General features: G+C 35.4%; 2 protein-coding genes across 2 annotated transcripts; one reads left to right on the top strand and one right to left on the bottom strand.

Annotated features, from left to right (window-relative positions):
* The first annotated feature begins 4,223 nt into the window (after positions 1 to 4,223).
* LOC306888287 (uncharacterized protein) lies at positions 4,224 to 10,635 on the top strand. Its single transcript, XM_079446485.1, has 13 exons — positions 4,224 to 4,465; positions 5,431 to 5,636; positions 5,714 to 5,851; positions 5,990 to 6,128; positions 7,230 to 7,749; positions 7,840 to 7,981; positions 8,067 to 8,210; positions 8,307 to 8,365; positions 8,456 to 8,631; positions 8,968 to 9,368; positions 9,456 to 9,552; positions 9,689 to 9,881; positions 10,217 to 10,635. The coding sequence occupies exons 1-13, from the start codon at positions 4,343 to 4,345 to the stop codon at positions 10,357 to 10,359; spliced, it is 2,481 nt and encodes an 826-aa protein (XP_079302611.1). The 5' UTR covers positions 4,224 to 4,342; the 3' UTR covers positions 10,360 to 10,635.
* Positions 10,636 to 14,627: 3,992 nt separating this feature from the next.
* Positions 14,628 to 18,000, bottom strand: LOC306888099 (regulator of G-protein signaling 9-binding protein-like). Its single transcript, XM_079446244.1, has one exon. It carries the CDS (start codon positions 17,701 to 17,703, stop codon positions 16,975 to 16,977), a length of 729 nt encoding a protein of 242 aa, XP_079302370.1. The 5' UTR covers positions 17,704 to 18,000; the 3' UTR covers positions 14,628 to 16,974.
* Positions 18,001 to 21,872: the final 3,872 nt, after the last annotated feature.

Below are 21,872 nucleotides of genomic sequence, written 5' to 3'. Positions count from 1 at the left end.
TGTACAATATTAAAATGCTTATCTGACAAGGCAAACACCACTGAGTGAAATAAAGTGTGGGCGAATATTTTTTTGAATTTATATACTTACAATTCACCCTTCTCCACCAAGTGACTGATACAAACTTTGACGAGCAGTCTCCTGGACTTTAACATGAATGATCCTGTTTTCCTGTGTTCCTCAGGTAACACTGCTGCTTTGCTTTGAAGTAGAGCGTGCAGCCCTCCCTGTTCATTTGGCACTGGAACATGCTGCAAACATGATGGCTGTGAATTTTACATTTTAAATGCTATTATGCACAAAATAAATCACATAAAACCACGGGATGGGAATTTAAAAAAAACCTGGATGGGGCCTCCTCTCCAGCATTCGTTTAGGGCTCCTGTGCTTGACGTGAAGACTTGAAATCGGTCTTCATTTCAGTCAACATCAGCAAATTCTTGAAAGCAAGGCCGTGTCACCCGCATCAACTGGTGGTGGTGGTGATGGCGCAGTGGATAAGACACATGCCTTTGGTGTGAGAGACCCGGGTTCGAATCCACTGTGAGACACCAATGTGTCCCTGAGCAAGACACTTAACCCCTAGTTGCTCCAGAGGCGTGCGACCTCTGACATATATAGCAATTGTAAGTCGCTTTGGATAAAAGCGTCAGCTAAATGAATAAATGTAAATCAAACAGCACAAGCACTGTCAACCCCTGATGCAGCGAAGCAAACGCTCCACGTTAAATTGTTCACTTACAATCCTCTTTTAGGTGTTTATAAAATCATCTGGTGCGCTTGACAACTTGTCTGGTCATGTTTTCCTGTTTCATCATCTCGCTTTTTTTCCCCCAGTTACACGCAGCACAGGACAAAGAAACTGGGTGAAAAGCAGGGCTAAAATACAGAACCAAACGAGATAATTAATCAAACACAGGTGGAACAAATAAGGGCATAAACAAGCACAAGGGAAAACTAGGTCAAGGAGCACATGGCACAAAGACAAACACAAAACAGGTCCATAACCTTGACAACGATAACGGAGGAATCAAGAAAAATGTTTATAGAAAATGCAGAAAAAGTACTGATAAAATATTTAATTAAAAATATTTATTTTGAAGAGCATTAAAAAAAGATGGATTTGAAAAATATATTACAAGTATATAGAGAATACACAATTATTTTATGTAAATTTGACGTAACCAGCATGTAGTTATTAATATGCATATAATTCATTTATTTAAACTTCATTGAAAAAAGACAGTGGATGAGTTAAGAAAAATATTGGAATATGGATAAAATAATTTTATTATAATTTGTCTATTTTAAAATTTTTCTTTTTACTGTAATTTATTTATTAGTTATATAGTTTATAAAAATCAAAACATTTCCATCATATGTATTGTTGGTTAATATTAATTTCTTCATATACAGTTTTAAACATTTCAAGTTGTGCAAATTAATATAGATATTATTATAAATAGCATTATGAATGAACAGGAATTAACAAAAGACTATTTAAAGTACAAATTATGATGTGAGGGAAAAATGGTGATTAGTATCAAAATAAAAACCCCAAAATATATGGGTAGTGACAAATAAAAATTGGACTGTGTCCTATGGTGTGACATAGCAAAAATGTAGAAAAAAACTTAACATACAAATAACATGAGAAAAATGAATCTTCGTTCTTAGAGTTACAAATACCATGAGAGAGGTTTATCTTCAATGTAAGGGTTTTTTGGGTTTTTTTATGGGACACATTGATACGTCGACTACCCATATATACATAAGTCATAATAAAGCAAAATTAAACTGTTCTGCTCATGGTTATTCAGTTTACACATGATAACAATAATTGCCTCAGGCAAATGTGGAGGGGTTGGATTTACTAAATATTGCATTGTACTGTGTGCGGTTTTTCAGGATTAATCACACACCATCAAAAATCTGGTTTAACTAGGTGCTATTCTCCGGTAAACGCCCTGCATGCAGCAAGCCTTTTTTATTAAATTATCATCATTCTTTTCCGCATAAACATACTTCCAGTCTATGCATGTAAAACAAATATATCACAGATATTTTTGTTCTAACTGAATTCCCCTTATGGATAACTATCAAGGAAATAATATGAATAATGAATAACCTGAACACATGCAGTTCTTCCTCAAAAGCACTCATCGTTACAACCTGTAAGATATTTTACACAGCATGTTGTCAGCAAATAGACTGCAGCAGTCTGTGAACATGATAACTGAGGTTGAGAACAGAGAAAGTAACACTGACGTTTAAAACAGTCACGTGCAATTATCTTTATGATTTATAATGCTGCAGTTCTATTGTCATGAGAAAGGCTTGGCCCGAGCTGTAGTAATAGGCTTATTATTCTTATGTCAATCAAAATACATTGACTTCATTGTTACTTCATTGTTAATTATGTAAAGAATCAGGTTTGATTTGTGGGCTGTTTGTTAATGCATTATCATAAACTAATCATAAACTGTACTTTTACAGCATTTAAAAATCTTGTTTAAAATTAATCTCTACATACACAGTTTTGTGACTTTTCAAGTTGCATAGATTCTGATATGAACAATGAATAAAGATAGCAATTATGTAAATTCTGTAAAAAAAAAAAGTTTATCGTTAGCTCCTGAAAACTAATGCATCAACTAATGTTAACAAATTGAATGTTATTTAAAATGTAACTGCTATTTTTTTAGAGATCGAATGCATATAAATATATAAACAAATAAATAAATGTTAATATGCCGTGACACTACGATGCTATATGACAACACTGTGCCTGAGCAGGTAATTAACTGAAGTGAAACTAAAGTAAAAATAACTAAACACAATACTCTTATTGTTTAAAAGGTTGGGTAGGACAAAGGACTAGTATTCTTGTTAGGATATATAAGGTTTTATCATCCCTTGGACATTAGTAAAAATTTGTCATCATATGGCATTCATCAGATCTAATTAATTTACCGCTTATACGATAACCTAAATACTCAAAATTACAGCTCTATATTCTGCCATGAACACAGAAATGCTCAAATTTTTTATTTATTTTTTTCCTGCAAGATCCGTGTAATTAAATGTAATTAAATATAGATTAGAAGGATTTGGGACGTCTCATGTAGCCAGATTTTGACTATGGGCATAAATCTGGTCCACTTTGCAACCTATTTTTGGCCCACATAAAACTGCACACATAGATCAAATTTAATAATAGGTGTTAAATTTCATTTAATGTGTGTACACTTCATGAGCATTTATTTCTTTCAAAAAGTATAAAATACCAATTATTTTACTGCTATTAAAGCATAAAACACTGAAAATAGAGATGGATAAATAAGAATTGAAATACTTTGTAAATTTTCACTTCACAAATATTCATGCAAAATACAACATTTTGTTTAGAAATAGTTAGTATGTGTGTTAGTGTGCACTTGACAGTGTCATCCGAGTTTCATTTCTAAATAATAATAGAAACTGGTTATTTCGGTTCTAGATGACTATCAATACATACCCTTGAACCTGTAGTACTTTGATCAAATTCTGAGTAATCGATAGTGAAAGATTCTTTGATCTCTCCGGTCTGAAATGATCAGATTACAGGTTTTACCTGATTGTATTTACAATGTTTTCTGCAATAAGCTTTTGCTGTTTCATCACTGGCACATCCATCACACAAAAACAAAACATATTCTTCCCCTCAAGCTGTATCTTTAATATATGATTTTGATTTTAATACAGTCTTGTCTTTCCAATTTTTATAAATTTATCAGCAAGTACTCTTCACTGCACTGTGGGTAAAGCAGGTGGCGTTTGAGAAAGCAAACAGCTATTGTTTAAATGGATGTATGCCAGGTCATTGTTATGTAGGAGTGCTGGCATTCAAGGGAAAAAATAATAGATAATAATAGAGCTAAAAATATTCAATAAGCTACTCAAATGGTACTTAATAATGGAGAGATGTCCATTTTGTGATGATATTTTATTTTTAACTCAAGGAAAATATTATACAGTATTTGACATTTCAGCTGTGCAATAAAAAATAATTTTCTAGAGCCTCTTGCCCCTAGTGGACACTCATCAATGTCATACTTTACATGTGAATTAAGAGGAATGTGCTTTGTTAAGTAAGTTCTGATCACTGGCTAGTTTCAGATTTGAATCATGTGACTTCTCAGAAGAAGCAAGTAACTACCCTCTCATTTTTTTGTGTGTGATTCAATGCATCGCACGAGAATGCTTTTGAACCCATCCCTGAATTCCTGCTCAGCTGAGATGTATAAAAGCAGGTGCTCCGCTCCATTTCAGCAGCTGAATTGAGATCAGGGGCTCAGGTACCATGATGTCCTTGGCTGTGGTGTTGAATCTTCTGTTTCTGGTGTCCATTGCTTCAGCAGGACACCATTATGGAGGCTCAGTGACCTTCAGCCCTAAAGGAACCAATGCTGATGGGAGCATGAGGGTGAGAATTTATTTCTTGTTTGCATTTCAAATGTGTGTAATTACACAACCCAACACTGCTCTTCATTAATTAGATTAGCAAAAAATTGTTGTCATTTTCTAAACATCTTTTAGAGCTGCTTGTTTGTAAAGGTTTTATATATTTTTTATTTTAAATTGATTTTTTTTAAATATTATTTAATAATTATTCTATTTTTCATATTTTATTATTCGTTTTTTTTTTTTTTACAGCCCGTTGAATTATAAATGTATCTTAATGTATTCTCAACCTACACAGTAAAACTTTAATATCTTTCAAGTTACCAGTCACAATATAATATTTATGATAATAAATTCCACACTTGTTTTTCTCCTCCGCAACCTATATCTATATTAAATTAAATTAAATGCAATAAAATAAAATAAAATATAATATAATAATATTTGGTTATTTCAGGTCAATAAGCTAAAATAACATTTATGAAATAAATTCCACTGTCATTTTGTTCCCCTGCACATATATTTAACTATATTAAAACATGGAAAATTCATTGGTAGGATGAGCTAAAAATAAAATAAAATAATAAAATAACTCTAAAGCTGCATTAAAATGTATCAATGTCAAAAGATGTGGAGAAGCAATCATGGAAATAAATCAGATGGAGAAGGTAATGTCATATTTAAAATTTGAAGAGAGTTGGTTAAAATAATGTTTATTAATTTATTATTTTGGCTGAACTTTGACATTAATTGGCCGAATAGAGATATCGGAGATGACTAATACTCTTAAAAATATATATAATTTGACCAATTTAACTTGTAAAATATTATTTTAATAATGACATATTGTGATTTTTGTTCAGATATAATGTTGTCGTTGTTGTGCATTTATTAATGATTTATCCATATAACACATACATGTAATAAGTGAAATCAAAATAAACTCTACCAACAAGTATTCTAACTCTACAAGTGTTCTACCAACAGGTTGAGTTTCGATTCAAGCGAACCTATGACTGGTGTGATAATAGTTGGTGGTACTGCGCCTCTGGAGATTGTGGCTATGAATCCAGCAGGGAATATGGTCAAATTGATAGCAGCTCTAATGGCAGAAGTGCTTACTACAATAACTGGTGCCAAGCAGAAACTGTTGTCACAAGAAACATCCACGGAAACACACCCTTTGACCTGCGGTGAGTAACTGAATTTGTTTTAAATCAATATTGAAATGATCTTTCAGCATTATCTAAAATACATTATTATATCACAGGGACTCCTCGTGCTGCTGGGTGCCCACAGTGAACGGTGTTGGTTCTTGGTTCCTCCAGACACACGTAGATCTAGGCATAAGAGCTGATACCAATGAACCCAACCGATCACCAGTCACCACTACTTTACAACTTCTACGGTAATACTTATTTTTATTCAGCAGTTTCCTATGAACAAGATTAATCACTAATGAGAATGTATGAACAATTTTTGAATGTTTGTTAAAACATCAGTCTATAAATTATGAAGTATGAAAATATGACTTTTATTTTTTTAGTGTACCCCAAAACTGTCCTCGTACATATCATCTGGTGGCCTATGACCCAGATGGTGACCAGGTCAGATGTAGATATGGAGCTCAGCAGAATGTTGAATGTGCCACATGTAACCAGCCAAGTGGTTTCCACCTAGATCAAGTAAGAAACAGACAAAATATCGCCATAATAATGTGATACTGACATGTTTTCACCAGTGGGAAGACCAGAAATCTGTGGGTGGACCTTTGTGAAATAGGATTATATTAGCGTTGGTTTTTAAATGACAATCCCAATGAGAACGCCATGAAAATAAATAAATAAATAAATAAATAATTATAATAATTATATATATATATATATATATATATATTTGCATAAAATGCATTAGGAAAAAGCTGAATATTTTAAAAATATGTTCATTTAGAACTGTCGGAACGAAACAATTCATCAGAATGATTTGGGTCTCCAGTGCTACAAGAGAGAATGTGAGCTATTTAGGATAAAACAATTCACTAGAATGAATCAAGCTTATACCCTGCATTCCATTCAGAAGGGCTCATCCCTATGCCCTAATCTCTTCAAACGGTTTACCCTCCGGAGTGAGAGCTTCGAAGGGTTGAAGGGTGTAGGGGACCAAACAACTGTTTCTTGAAGTGCCCTTCTATGTCCCGTGCCCACACAGTGGCGCCGTCATCATGCAAAGAATCTGTGCAAAGGATCATGGGGGCCTGGCGTGTCCATCAGTTGTCTTTCATTCCAAAGGGCCCTTTAAAGTGGCCAGTTTTGAGCACTTCAGTTTGGAACAACCCTTCAATATGGCGGCCATGATTGTTTTCACTCCGAAGTGCCCTTTGGAGGGCGATATATCCCATTTGGAACGCACCGATAATCTAAAGCTATGAACGAGCCGTTTAAAACGGACCAGTTCACTAGGATGCGTCAGACATACCATACGAGAGAGAGCAAGTGCGGTTGTTTACCTCCACCTGTTCAGCAGTACAGTAAATGTTGCATAACACCACTAATTGTTCGCTACTCTTGAGCGTTCATTGTCTGCGTGAAATAAAATGATATGGCTATACAAAATGTGTTTACACAACAGATGTGATTATTTTAGTAATTTTATTTTATTTCCACACTATTAGTAACATATTCTGGCAGCTTCTATCTTATATCTAGTGACTACCTAATAAAAGCCTCCAGATAGGTTTTGAAATGAAATGAACATCCACTAATCTGAACATCTCAATTCTTCATTAGCGTGCCTGCACACTGGACTACAGCTATGCCTCCACAACAGGCGTCTACGGATTTGAGCTGATTGTGGAGGACTTCCCAAGGAAACACACCACTCTGGCCTATACTGATGGCTCCAGCTCGTACAGATGCGCTCTGAGCGGTGGAAGACACAGTAGGTCAATTAGCGTGACATCGTACCCATGGTATTACCAAAGTTCCACAACTGTACCATGGTGGCAACAAACTACTCCTTCACCGTGGTGGTGGTGGTGGCAACAACAACAGTCCACCACCACTGCACCTACAACTCCATCATGGTGGTGGCAACATCAACAAACTAGTACCCCTTCACCGTGGTGGTGGTGGCAACAGCAACACACAACCACTGCTCCAACTACACCGGCCCAATGGTGGTGGTGGCTGCAGACTACGACCACAACCACAACAACAGACCCACCTCAAGATTACACAACTTCCATGACTTCACATCAGCGGTCTTATGAACCTTTCAGCAAGCTCCCTCTGCAATTCAGTGTTCTCGGTAAGGCTTTCTCAATGACCAACTAAACAAGATCACAAGGTCATCACATTAGTAGTGTGCCTAATGTTTGTCGTTCTTGAATCATTGCAGTTGATTCAGCTGCTCCTTCCTGCACCGAGGGACATTACATACCTCACTTTGTGTCGCCAACTCCACGCAATGGAGATGAAATCCAAGCTACGCCACTCCATGAAGTGGAAATCCGGGTTAAGGCTGCAGCAGTTTATGCAACGTAATGCACATGTGAATGCTATCAATGCATCCAGTTATTTAATTTTTAGATTGGTGTATAACACGTGTTTATTTTTCATTCTCAGGGTTACTGATGTTATCATCAGCGGTCCTTTGAACATAACTAAGCACGCTTTGAGCACTGGAGAGTACGCCATCAGATGGACACCAATGAGGAATGACCTCGGAGATCATTTCCCCGTGTGTTTCATTGCTGAGAGCGTGAGCGGGTGGGTAAACTATTAATCATATTCAAAATCTAGCAACTAGAAACCTTTCAGGTGAACTGAATTTAAAATATATTACTGTTTATTATTGATTTACAGAAGCAGCGTATATCAGTCTGAAATGAGATGTGTCATTATTACCGTTGGACATCAGACTGGTTAGTAATTTGCTTTTATTTGGATAAATAAAACTATGTTTTGCCAGCACAATTTTGGTAATCAATTCTTATAATTGATCTCATCAACAGTGGAAGCAAATGTGATTTGCACCGCAAACAACATGGTTGTTGAAATTGAGCAGCTGCACTCGGTCGGGCTCCACAAGGACTACCTGCGACTCAACGATCCTGCCTGCACTTTGGACTCAAACGGCACTCATGTGTTGGCAAACATCTCCCTCAATGCTTGTGGTACCATGATTGAGGTAAAACTCTTCTCATGGGCTCAAAAGAAAGGAAGTTTGTCAAATGTTTGTCATCAATTACTCATCCTCGTATCCTTCCAAACCCATTTTGTTTCCCATCTTCCATGAAACACGTCAGAATTTATATTCTCCAAACAATGAAAGCAGAAAAAAGCACCATTAAAGCATCATATATGGTCCATATGACTTAATTTGTGGTGTTTTTTGGTACCATACGCTTTTATTGTATGAAAAACAGAAGCTTAGATATTCCGACTGGAATGGCATTGTGTGTTTAAAAGTTTCATTTAGGCACAGTAAAACCATTAATATTTCATACTCCATTTCCTTCTGCAGGAGGATGAAGAATTCATCATTTTCAAGAATGAAATCTTCTCAACCGATGACCCAAACAGCATCATTACCAGAAAGCACGAGGTGGAGATTGAGTTCTCCTGTCGTTACGAGAAGAAAAACAACATCTCACTGGAGTTCACTGCACGGAGACACATAACCACAATCACCGAGAAAGGCTTTGGTACTCTCACCTACAGCTTCGGACTCTTCACAACAGCAAACTACCACACAGAAATAGACGTGACCGCATTTCCAGCGGAGTATGAGCTTGGGGAGATGATTTACATGCAGATTGAATCCCAGTCTACAATCAATAACACCGAGCTTTTTGTTGAATCGTGTGTCGCAACACCATACAGTGACCCCAACCAACAAACGTCCTACACAATCATCCAAAATGGGTAAGAACAATTAACCATAAGCTGCATACCCATTAGCACAATCAAATTAATTCTATATATAATGTCTACATCAATTATGTTCTTCAGGTGCATCTTGGATGAAACTGTTGAGTTCTACACAAGCCACCAGCCAATGGTCCGCTTCGGCCTGCAAGCCTTCCAGTTCATCGGAATGCATGAGCAGGTAAGAACTAATTGATTGCATCATGATGAAAGCAGTTTAGCAGTCAACATACTGTACAAAAACATAATGTTGCTACTGACCAATCAGAATCGAGTATTCCAGACAGCCATGACTTCATCTCTCTCTTTCTCCCTAGGTGTTCATCAGCTGTTCGGTGATTCTGTGCGAGGCCAACAATCCCAGCACCCGCTGCTCTCAGGGCTGCGTCAGCAGCACAACCGGTCCACCATCCCACCATCATCACAAAAGAGAGGCTCCCATCCAGACCGGCAGTCACTTAGTCTCCCAGGGGCCCCTGCGGCTGAAGAGGAGCGTAGAAGAGCGTGAAGGTAAAACCTCAGAAACAAGACAACATATTAGATTATTTTTTTAAGAATGTAATAATATTTTAAAGTGTTGGGATGAAACGTCTTGTGTTACAGTGATATTTCTGAAGTCTTTTCATTTAAAATAAAATAAAATGTATATTTAAATAAATTCATTTTATAATATATTATATATTTATTATATAAAATATAAATATTATAAATAATATATTTTAAAATAAAAGATATATATATATATATATAATTTATTTTTATTTTATATATATATATATATATATATATATATATATATACATACATTATACATGATGTATTAACCACACCTGTGTGTTTTCCAGTGTCCTCCATGGTCTTGAACCTGAATCTGGTTTTCATTGCCGGATGTGTCCTTGCAGCTGTCGGCATGGTGTGTGGTGTTCTCATCTACAAAACCAGGAAATCAGACGTCAAATATCAGCCTCTTAAGTCAGATGAAATTTAATAGATCTTCTCAAAGACTCCAAAAAATGTGCCCTCTTTGCTCTCTCAGGGAAGATTCTGGCTTTGAAAGACTTGGTTGATCTTTTTTTATTATTTTCTTTCCTTTAAATATTGTATTATAATCCACAATGGTTGTTAGGCTTATTTTTTTATAACTGTCACTGTTTCGGTCTATTAATGTGTATCTCTGTATTGCACTTTGGAGATTGCTGATGCCAATAAAATATATAAAGAAAATAAAATAAGTGTGAGATTGATTTAAAAAGAGTCTACCCACAAAGAGAAACAAATGAACATACCTCTTGTATTGTTATTTTAGTCTATTTGCATTATGGCCATTTTTTGAATGCAAGCAACATTAGAAATGCATGTATAGAATTGTACTCTAGAATTAGAAATGCTTTCACACCAATCGAATGAATCAAAATCAGTACCAAATGGGCTCAACAGATAAATATTCAAACATATAGCATGATGTTTATAGAACGTTGTAGTATTTTAAAGTGTTATGCTGACTGAAATATATTCAATGACCATGAAAATATCCAAAAGAAAATAATATATGTATGTACATATTTAATTCAGTAAGTTACACCATTAGATTGTATGTTACTTTATTTAAAAAGTAATGGCTGTGCAATTTTCAGCACAATGATAGTCTGTTCACTAAGTGTTTAGTATGAGCAGATGTGCTTATGCTATTGAGGCTATATTAAAATATGAAACGTATCATATAAATGATAAATATAAAAAATATATCGCCTATTTCCATATATGTGTATATACTGCATGAGTAAATATATGTTTAATATATTTTACACATGCATTACCATATCTTATCTATATAAAGTGCATTACTGAATATAAAATTACATATATTATGATATATATGTAAATATATTGTCACATATTTTTCAATATATGAAAAGCTGCAATTCCTTATGTATTATTAAATATATTTACACAATTTATTCTAATATATCGTTATGACGTTTAATATATTGATCATTCATATATTAGGAAATATATTGTGTTTGCGTAAGGGTAGTTTTGGGGCAGATCTTCATCAGGTTGAGGCACTGATGTTACACTGAGGCTGCAGAACAATTGTCAAAGCAGCTTCTAGGGTCATGACTGAGAAACTCGAGGTTGTCAGCACAGCATTGTAGGGAATCAATCAACAATTGTTACAGTATGTTTATGTGCCTTGTCTCCATGACGAAACGATCACACCTGATCATACGAGTCCTTAAAATGAAAGCAAAAATGACCAACGACATATTTTTGTTTGTTTGTTTTATTTTAAATTCATGGGTGGAAAGCACAGTCTACTGACAGGCATTCCACTCACTCGCATTCAGGCGTAAAACACTATCAACATGAAGAATCTGTGCACTCTTTTTAACAATATTCACAGATGGTATGATAAAAATAAGTTACTATCAGGGCGAGAACTGCTCGGTAAACTTACACTCGGCTGATAGCAAGTTCTGATGCAGACTGGCAATCTCTGTTCAGTTATTGTTCATGAAAGAGACTTGGCAAACATTTATTAAGCTGTCAGTCAACACTGAAAAGACTGGCACTTACTTTATTACTGTATGTCACAATGGCATTCTGCTTGTGAAACATACTTGTAATGTAATAAATAGAAAAGTAAACTAAATGTTCTGAGATGATGTAAAGCAGGAAGTCCTTTCATCTTATTTTGGATTAATTTCAATACACATCTCAATACGAATCTTAATGCAAAATACAGAGCTGTTTGAAACTGCTTGACATAAGTACAGGGTTTCTTCAGGTTTTATGAAGGTAAATTTCAGACATCCTAAAGAGTTAAGACTAATTATATATAAATTGAAGGCAACACAATACATCAATAGGGTCTCTGTATCTAAGAAGAACACAATGAAGGAACAACTTACAACCAATCTTCATTATTTTTGCATTTTATACAAACAAATAGGTTAACTAGAATATGGAAACAACTTTTTTTTAGAATACGAAATAACTAGAATATGGAAATAATACGGTTGTCTTGTTTGCCAGTTAAAATGTAAAAAGCAATTAAATCAAGGCAGATGCAAAAATGACGCATGATTAAAAAGTCTTGCTTTCTGAGAAATGTATCAAAATGAAGTGAATAATGATTTTAAAAAATATATATCTTTTAAGGCTTTAATTTGTGGAAGGGTAAATTAAGACTTTTCAGGCTCACAGATCCCTGCAAGTAGGGTTATTCAGGTCCTAAGGACTATTAATTGTAGTTAAATCATGTTTGACTTGTGCTAAAAAAAAAAAAAAAAAAAGTTGTGATCTCAATCTTCTCGGTGTGCGATCGATCATGAAAGAATTATCCACCCATCCAGTCTGAAATTCTCGGTTAACATGCTTTACCTGATGTTTCCAATTATCTTTCATTTCCTCACACAGTTCCATCACGTCATGCTGCATCCTTCATGCAAAGCAAAAAAACTAAAGTGTTAGTTTCATCTAGTACTTTTCAAATGCCGTATGATTTCAAGCCTAATGCAATTCTATGCTTCCAACTGTTATGTAAATGCATCAGCAAGTACCTTTCATTGTCTGCAGTCCAGAAAGCATTTCTGCTTGTTTTTTTATTTTCAAGTTTTGAACTCTTGGTAAACCTGGTGGCATTTCAGAAAGCAAACAGGCATTGTCTAAATGGATTTATATCTTATTTCAGATAATTCAGTTTCTCACGTGAGAAACTGAAAAAGAGCAAAGAAAACAGGAAACGTTCTCATATACAATAACCGACTATCAGAGATTGTAGATTTTCCAACCTACAGTGAACTTTGCTGTCAGACACAAGACATTTGGCACTGGACTGCAATAAATGAAAGAAAGAAAGCAGGTAGTAATTCTCTGAACCTGTTAAGCTCTACTGGAGACAATAACATGCTCTGCATGTGTGAGGATTTACACTACCGTTCCAAAGTTTAAGGATGGATAAGATTTATTTATTCATTTTCTTTAATTTTTTTTTTTTTTTTAAGTCATCTATAATTTTAGAAAAGATTTCAATTTCAAATAAATGCTGTTCCTTTTGAATTATATATTCCTCTGAATCCTAAAAACTATATGGTTTCCCTGAAAATATTAAGCAACACAACTTTTTCAACATTGATAATAATAAATATTTCTTAAGCAGCTAATCAGCACTTTAGAAATGATTCTTAAGAATCGTTTTAATCGTATAAATTGTATATGATTTAATTATATTATTGGGCTAATAATGCATGGTTTAATCCCTAAATGAAGCAAGCTATGAGATCTCTATTATGTCTTTGACATTTAACCCAAACTTTTTCTGACAAGCTGAAGTCTGATCCACACCGCAGTTTATTGCGGTAGAGAACTGCCCACTTAGAAAAGAAAAGAGTGCATGACAGACAAATGAAGTGAACTACTTGTTCTTTTTGTTTTCACATGCCACTTAAGGGCAAGTAAATAGCTGTGCTACACAACAATAAACTGGTATGGGGAAACCACGGTTAAATAAACAAATAATGTGACGTGCAAATGTGATCTGAACGTCTGTGCTGATTTCATAGAAGAAGAAAAAAGGCTCAAACATGAACATATCAACATCAATATAGAGACTGCTAGAGACTTTTACTAGAGGAAAAAAAAGCCTTTTCCTTTCAGTGATGATAACTAGCTCTGGAAAATCATTTTTGATTAAAAGATTTATTAAGGTTTCAACAAGTCCTCGTATAAGGAGAGAGTTCAGTTTTTAAAATCACTAGGACACATTTTTCAACAATTAGGTTCAAAACTGAATAAGACAGCTATTTGATACATTTCTACAGTAATATTTAAAATGTAAAAAATGAAAAACTAGCCTATCAAAACAAATAGATGAAGGGTTAGCATGGACAGTGTAAGATATACTGCAGTGAATTCTGAACAGTAGAGAGCTGTCATTCTTGTTTTGTAAATAATCTGTTATAAGTAATTTTAGCTCAGTAGTTTATGAACGACAAACTGTGATTGCTGGGTGAAAACCTTTGCTAGTGTTACTGAAGAGTGACTTGAAACCTGTATGAAGTGATTTGGTAGTTTTAGTGCATTTTCAATGCAAAATGTATTTTGGATAAAGGTTGATAAAAAGATTTAAAAAGTATTTTTTGTATTTTGTATTTGTCCACTAGGTGGCAGGCCAGCATTTTAATGCTTTTGAGACTAACAACAAAAAAAATCTAAAATAAAAGGTTGTCTGTCATAAAAGGCACTGAGCAGCCATCAGTACTTTTTATTAATATTTGATCATTTTAAGTAACTTTCACAAGAGTTATCACACTTGACCAATGGATATCACTCTATGACCTTTCTAGACACATACGTTTCAAATTCATTTGTTAAGAAAAAAAACAAATCATCTAAAAATGTGCTTTTTTTTTCCAGGTCTGACAATCAAAATATTACAACCCTCTAAGATTTCCTGATTTTTCCGCATACATATGACCCTAAATTTAAACATCTTTCAAACCTAAAATTGGATTGATATGGTAACAAAGTCATCGTTAAGAATTATGACATTTAATGCAATCAGAAAGCATGTGTATATTCTGTCCACCTGTTTCAAAAAAAAGTAGGACAGCGGTTTACATAAATGCATATTATCTTTCTATGGAGTTTCAAACTAACCTGATTTGGTATTTCTGCATTGTAAGAGAAATACTGTTCATCTCATATACTGGAAAACAATAAATTGGCAATATCAAACCAGCAGAAGTAGTAAAGACCAAAAATAAGATTTCACTTGATTATCAATTATCATTCTTATTACAAGTGAGTATATAACAAATACAAAGTAAACAAAACCCATGTAATGAATACTTGAATACATAAACTGATGCATCCACGGGGATGCAAAAGATGGAAGCTTGTGCTGCTTATTGTGATCTCAATGTGCACAAATTAAATATTAAAAAATTTGTTGTTTTAATGGTCACTAACAAGAAAACTGCTAAATTTGTTGCAACTCCTATTTGTTGACTTAACACAAAGACAAATAAAGAAATCATCATATATATACGGTATATACCAAATGTTTACAGGCATTGCTGCAGTTTCAATTCTCTCTCAGTCTTTCCTAATGAATGTTTGATACCTGCTGGATATGTAGCTTGGCCTTTAAATGGCATCGATTTTCTTACCTGACGCTCCATTCTAGGGCGCCACTTAACAAGCAGTTGTTCCAATCATTAGGGCTCCTGAGTCACACGGCACGGCGGGAGACTAATTAATCGATCAAACTTGGGTAAAAGCTGGTTATACTGTAGAAAGAGATGCTGATGATGAAATTAAACAGACTGTGAGTTTCATCACTATGGAAAATTTTTAGACAAAGACTACATTTTTCATGCACTTAACAGACATATAATTTAATTTACATGAGGAATGGTTTTATGAACAGAAAACACACAATATTAGCATTAGGCAGTAAAGGATGCATTGTGCACAGCTCAGTACAAATCTTCCTTTGGTTTAAAGAGGACTAACTGCTAATCATATTAAAAGTCAAAAATACAACGTATGGTCTGTGCCGAGGCTACGCTGTAAGACTACGCAAGTTAATTGGATTTTGAATTTTTCTATAAATACCTTTTTAATTAGTTAAGCAAGAAGTACCTGCCAACAATACTTAATCATGAAGTCTGAAAATAGGGGGATCAGAATTTAAAAATAACAATGACTACATAAACTTCACTCAAGATCTGATTGCATAAAATAATCAGCACCAACATGGTTTTCTAAAGTGCATACACCAGAGATCCGTCTATTTGCTTAAATAAGGTTAAAGAAAAGACACGATTTAAGGTACCAGAAGGCCGTATGGGATATGATACCACTCATATTGTGCAAAGTATTCAACATTATAGGTGCTTGATTAACAGAACAGCCTAAAAACCCAAACAAAACACAAGCATCATTTACTTCATTTATTATAATAAATATATTGTATATACACTAATTTAACATGAGTACAATTCATATATACAAATAAACTATTATAGACACACCTAAGGCCCATCTTCAAGAACACAAGCAGTCAAAGATGGGTCATCTTCAGAAACGGACTAATAACAAGAATATCTTGGTGTGAATCCTCAGGAAGTCAGAAACACGATGAGTAACCTTAAATACGTCACCTATAAACTGTGAAACAAATACCTGTTTAATATTCACAGCCCCCTGACAGAGGGTCACAAAAGTTGTATCTTATAGGTATTTGCCAAGTGGTGAAACTGCTATAGCGAGAGTGACAGTGACAAATTTGCTAAAATAAAAGCTTTTATGAGACAATCCCACTTTTGATAGAGATCTGTCCAGTTTTTACATTCACGGGTTGAGGAACCAGTCACGATGGACCACCAGAAGAGTTTTTAATTCTTTTGGCTATTCCCTTTAAACACTGATGCATTTTACTAATACCCATCGAGGTGATCTGCTTATCTATCTCCACACCAAGAGCCTCATAAATTACCTCCACAATTTCACAGGCCTACCGTAGCAACCTGTTGCTTCCTCCATAAGAAAATCTAAAGCGCTGAGCCACAGTCATCCAGATAACTATCTTCATCCATTATAGATTAATCACCAGGTACCCCAGAATTCCAGCTATGAGCAAAACCGCGGTGAAAATGATCCCTGCAAATACTTTCATCAACCCAGTTTCTCCTTCCACCGTTTCTTTGGGTTCCTCCTCGCAGATCGAGATGACACCAACCGATGAATTCCCAACGCTGACGGTGGATTTCAACTCGGCTCCCGCCTCTTGCTTCGCCTCGACTGCCCACGGCGCCACCTGGACCTTCATCTCCATATCCTCCATCATCTGGTCCACCTGAGCGATCTCGGTCTCCAGCTCTTTGAGGTCCACCGTGTCGATGTTCGCGTCGGCTTCGTACTTCATGTTTTGGACGCTCATGGCTCGAGCCGCGACGGTGGTGGTGCTGCCTGTCATTCCCGTCTGGATGAGGTGTCTCGTCGGCACTTTGAGAGGGAAATCCTGCCCGATCTCCAAGGACCGCTTCATGTCCACCTCCAGGAGCTCCATGCTGCTGGTGAAGAGCACCCAGAGGCGCTCGTATTCAGCTCGATCATCTTTGCTGATGTTTTTGTCCTTCAGAAGAGCCGTGAGTTTAGTCCTGTTGGCCACGGCCAGCTCCTGTGCTTTCTTTCGGGTCTTTTTAAGTTCCTCTCGGAGGTTTTGGGAATCAGATGTGCTCCCCAAAGCGATGACCAGATGCCTGTAGCAAGCTGTGACTTTGTTGAGCGCGTCCAACATGGTCTTGCATTCGTCTTTGCCCATGTTTGCAGGGAGATACGGATAAGTTTTCACCAAAAATCCACAAAACTAGTGAAAAACGCGCTGGATCTTTTAGTTTCCACAGGAGCAGAGCGGTCATACGAGTGCACTCACCATCATCATCATCATCGCAAATTCCTCACCATCCATGTTCCCTGTTGATGCAGACAGACAGCAGCAGTCGGGCTTATCACTAAATGGATCCCTAAACGGCTTTAGTTGCGCTGCCGGAGATTAGAAGGCTTCAGTATGCCCGCATCCATTTAATACGTCGCCTCTCTTCTTCTTTTTGCGCAAAGTGCTTGCATTTGAAACATAACAGGTGTTCATTTTAAAACTCCAAACAGAACGTCTACCTCCATGACGTCACAAAGGCATTCCGAGAGAGAGCGCAATGTAAACAAACCCCCGAACGTTCTAAACGCGCCGGAGCTGTTGTCGGTGATGATGCTGATAGTGATGCTGATGAAGATGCCGAGATTTTCAAATGGCAGCGATCCGTTATTCGCCCGTCGTCGTGATACGAGCTAAAATAGGAGTAAGTGCTTGCCAGTGAAATAACCAGTCTAGCACTCACATCCTGGAAGATAAGCCAAACCTGTCACGATTGGTTGGCCGATACCATTTGATACCGTTTTTTAAAGGTCTCTTAAAAGTATTTATAAGCACTGTTTGGAATTTTGTTTTTGATATACTACCAACAGCTTTGTTATAAAACGGGTTAAATTAGGCTATTTAAAAATGCTTTCATATAGAATAGCCTATAATAAACAGTTATTATGCTTTGTGCTTTGCTCGATGCCTCTCCACTGTAAATGTTTTGTATTAGTGAAGGAACAGGTGGCAGTGATACCTTTAAAAAAAGAACATGCAGTCCAATATTTAATCAGAGCTGATATTCATAAACCATTACACTGATGGCATGGCTGACAAGGTCTGAATCAAATATAGTTGTTCCTTTACTAATTTGGATACCTCTCAAGTAGTTTTGGAACACCTTACAACTTTAACCCAGCTTGAAAGTGTTGATGCTGAGTGGCTTATAGGGTTTATGTTGTTAACAAATAAAGCTTACTAGAGCTTAAATTCGGGCTTTAACTGAAATTGTGATTCTTATTTTAGATGCTGCAAACATATCATAATTAGCGCTTTAAGAGCTGTGTGCAACATATCAAATAGACCCTAGATATAGGAAACACATGATTCAATGTTTGTAAAGAGATGCTCAATACATTTTTACAGAGTTCCCCTGTGAAGCAGCTGCCCCATGAGGACTACAGATAGAATACAGTGTAAAAAAAATAAATGTAATTTTAACTGTAAAATTTTAATAGATTAACAGTAAGTTCCTGTACTATATACAGGGAAAAACTGTAAATGATCTAACCAGACATTTCATGTAATTTTACAGTAAAATGCTGTTAATTGTTCAGTTTTTAGAAGTAAAAATAACAAATCAATGTATAATTTACGGTCAAAAACTGTAAGCTGATATTCCCAGAATTCCCTGCGTGACACTCCACATTTGAAAGTATTTTGTTTAAATAATCATGTTTTTTAATAGTTTTTGTTATCAGTTATGCACATTTGGGCTTTATGTTACATCTTCTGTTGTTTAATGAAAGTTTATTGCATTATTTAAGTATCATGTGTGTTACTATGATGGTGTTTTGTGTTTGCATGAATGACTCTGTGCACCTTCTATATATTCGTATATACTTCTGCTTGTGGCGAAGCTACGTGTGATGAGCTTTGATTCTTCATGTGGCTTTCTCTTTTACCACCTGCATTAATATGGTGGTTGTCAGTATGTTAAAGGTACAAAACAAATTTTAATAGCAGTGTGTGTTGTTGAATTTAGTGGTTTGTTGAAGCTGGCAGAATTATTTTGTAAAAACTACAGTTTTTTTTTACAGTGTAGCTTACTTTTAGATACAGGCTGTCCAACAACACTAGTACAACATCAAAGTTTTAAAAAGTCTACATTCAACTTTTGCTGTATTTTAAAATAAAAGCATTTTCAAGCCTATATTTAAGTACTTTCTCTCTTCTAAGGTTTTAGAAGCACTGATTTTATTAACTTAAAGGTATAGTTACCCAAAAACTAAATTTTTGTCATCATTTACTCATCCTCCAAATCTGTATGAGTTTCTTGATTTTGTTGAACACTAAAAGACAATATTTTAATTAATGTTGTTGTTGTTTATGGTATAGTCACTGACTTAGTAATTTTTTTTTCCATACTATGAAAGTCATTATTTTTTTCCAATGTACAATTAAGATTTCTCACACAAAAATGTGATGTTGTGATGTAGCTTTCATTACAATTTCTTTCTGACCCTAGAAAATTATTAATGTTATATGCTAACAGTGTGAGTCATTCATTCCCATCGCAGAATTTGTCATGTTCATTTAGGGTTCTTTAAAATGTAAAAACTGAATTGGACAAATTCTAAGTTTACCGAAACTAGAAATATGATTTTAGATAATCATGTGTTTTATGTGCTCTGTCTGCCATTGAATGATTTTCATGGGTCACTTTCACTTAATCACCATTGGCAACCACTCAGCCATATGCTACTTTCATGTGGAGAGCATGTGGAGTTGAGAATGCCAAATATATTTGAAGGAAGGATTAGTCATGCATTAATAAGAAGGAAATATTGATTTTTGTTCTCATTTTACCCTTGCCTCAGAGCATATGCAGATACAGACCCACACAGGCTGTGCAATGGCAAGAATTGAGTCGTGAGCTGGATCCCAGACTGGGGCAACCCTCAGCTGCAGCTTTGCTTCTGTTATGTCACTGTTGTCCCTGTGAGAAAGACGCCTCACCCCAGGTCTGCTCCAGCGGGACTGTCTCTGCAATTAGCTCACTGGGAGATGCTCTGAATAAAAAGTCACTGCCAAATAACAATTAATTTACAGACTGCCTCTGCCTCGTTTTAATTGATAATCATACTGTCTTTAACATGTTTATAAAATGAATAGATATAGTTCCCTTCCAGTTGAGTTGCATATTGTTTTACTGTACTATAAGAGCCGTGATGAGACTGCACCTGCTGGGAGACCCGGAGGGAAAAACCTCCATGTTACCCTGCTGTGTGAATGCAGAACAGGATATGCCATTGCAACTGCTGCCCCATAGGGTGAAAAACAGCACGTACCTGCAGGCCACTGGCTGAGTCTGCCTCCCATCACATCTGCCAGCTGTGCCACCACAATATGCCCACCCCAAGAGACTTCATATGTAGACTACATATACAGGCCTTCTGCATCATGGTATTCTTTGAAATACCATGCAAACACCATGAATATGGTAATCATTCAGTATTTTACCAGTATGTAGTAGAACAATACAGAAGGACTACACATATGAATATTGGTATAGATTGGTAATAGTGCAATTAAAATTGAAGCTTATCTATCTGCTTAGTATTTAACTCAATTCAAATGTACTTTGTTAGAGGTATGTTTTTATACCTACTTCAAGCAAAATGTTAATTAATATGCTACTGTTCAAAAGTTTGAGGTCAGAAAATTATTTGGAATTATAAAAAGTTTCAGTAAAGACATTTATAATGTTACAAAAGTTTTCTATTTTAAACTAATTAAAAAAAAAAAATGCATCACATTTTCCACAAAATATTAAGCAGCACAGCCTTTTTTTATTATTATTTTTTACATTTATAACAAGAATAAATTTTTCTTGATCAGCAAATCAGCATTTAGAATGATTTCTGAAGGATCGAGACTGGAGTAATGAAGCTGAAAATTCAGCTTTGCATCACAGGAATTAATTCAGTTTTAAAATATATTCAAATAGAAATGAGTTATTTTAAATTATGATAATACTTTGCAATATTATACAGTTTTTAGTGTATTTTCAATCAAAAAAACAGTCTTGAGTAAAATAGATTTTTATTGATTTATTTTAAATCACAGACTAATTTAGATAAAATAAAAATGTATAATGATTTTACAGGCTAAGAGCGTGCATGCATGCACCACCCTGCAGTGCAATTCATATTTCATTTGGGGAACAAGTCTATTTCATTTAATGGTACCTCATTTGTCGCCATCTGTTCAAAACCTAATCATGACATCTGGTGCTGGCAGCTTATTGTTGTTTTCATGAGTACCTTTACAAATTCCATATTCATTTCTGCTTT

This window comes from Barbus barbus, assembly GCF_936440315.1.
Source record: "Barbus barbus genome assembly, chromosome: 22".
Lineage (NCBI taxonomy): Eukaryota > Metazoa > Chordata > Actinopteri > Cypriniformes > Cyprinidae > Barbus > Barbus barbus.
This window is presented reverse-complemented; position numbering and strand designations above follow the sequence as displayed.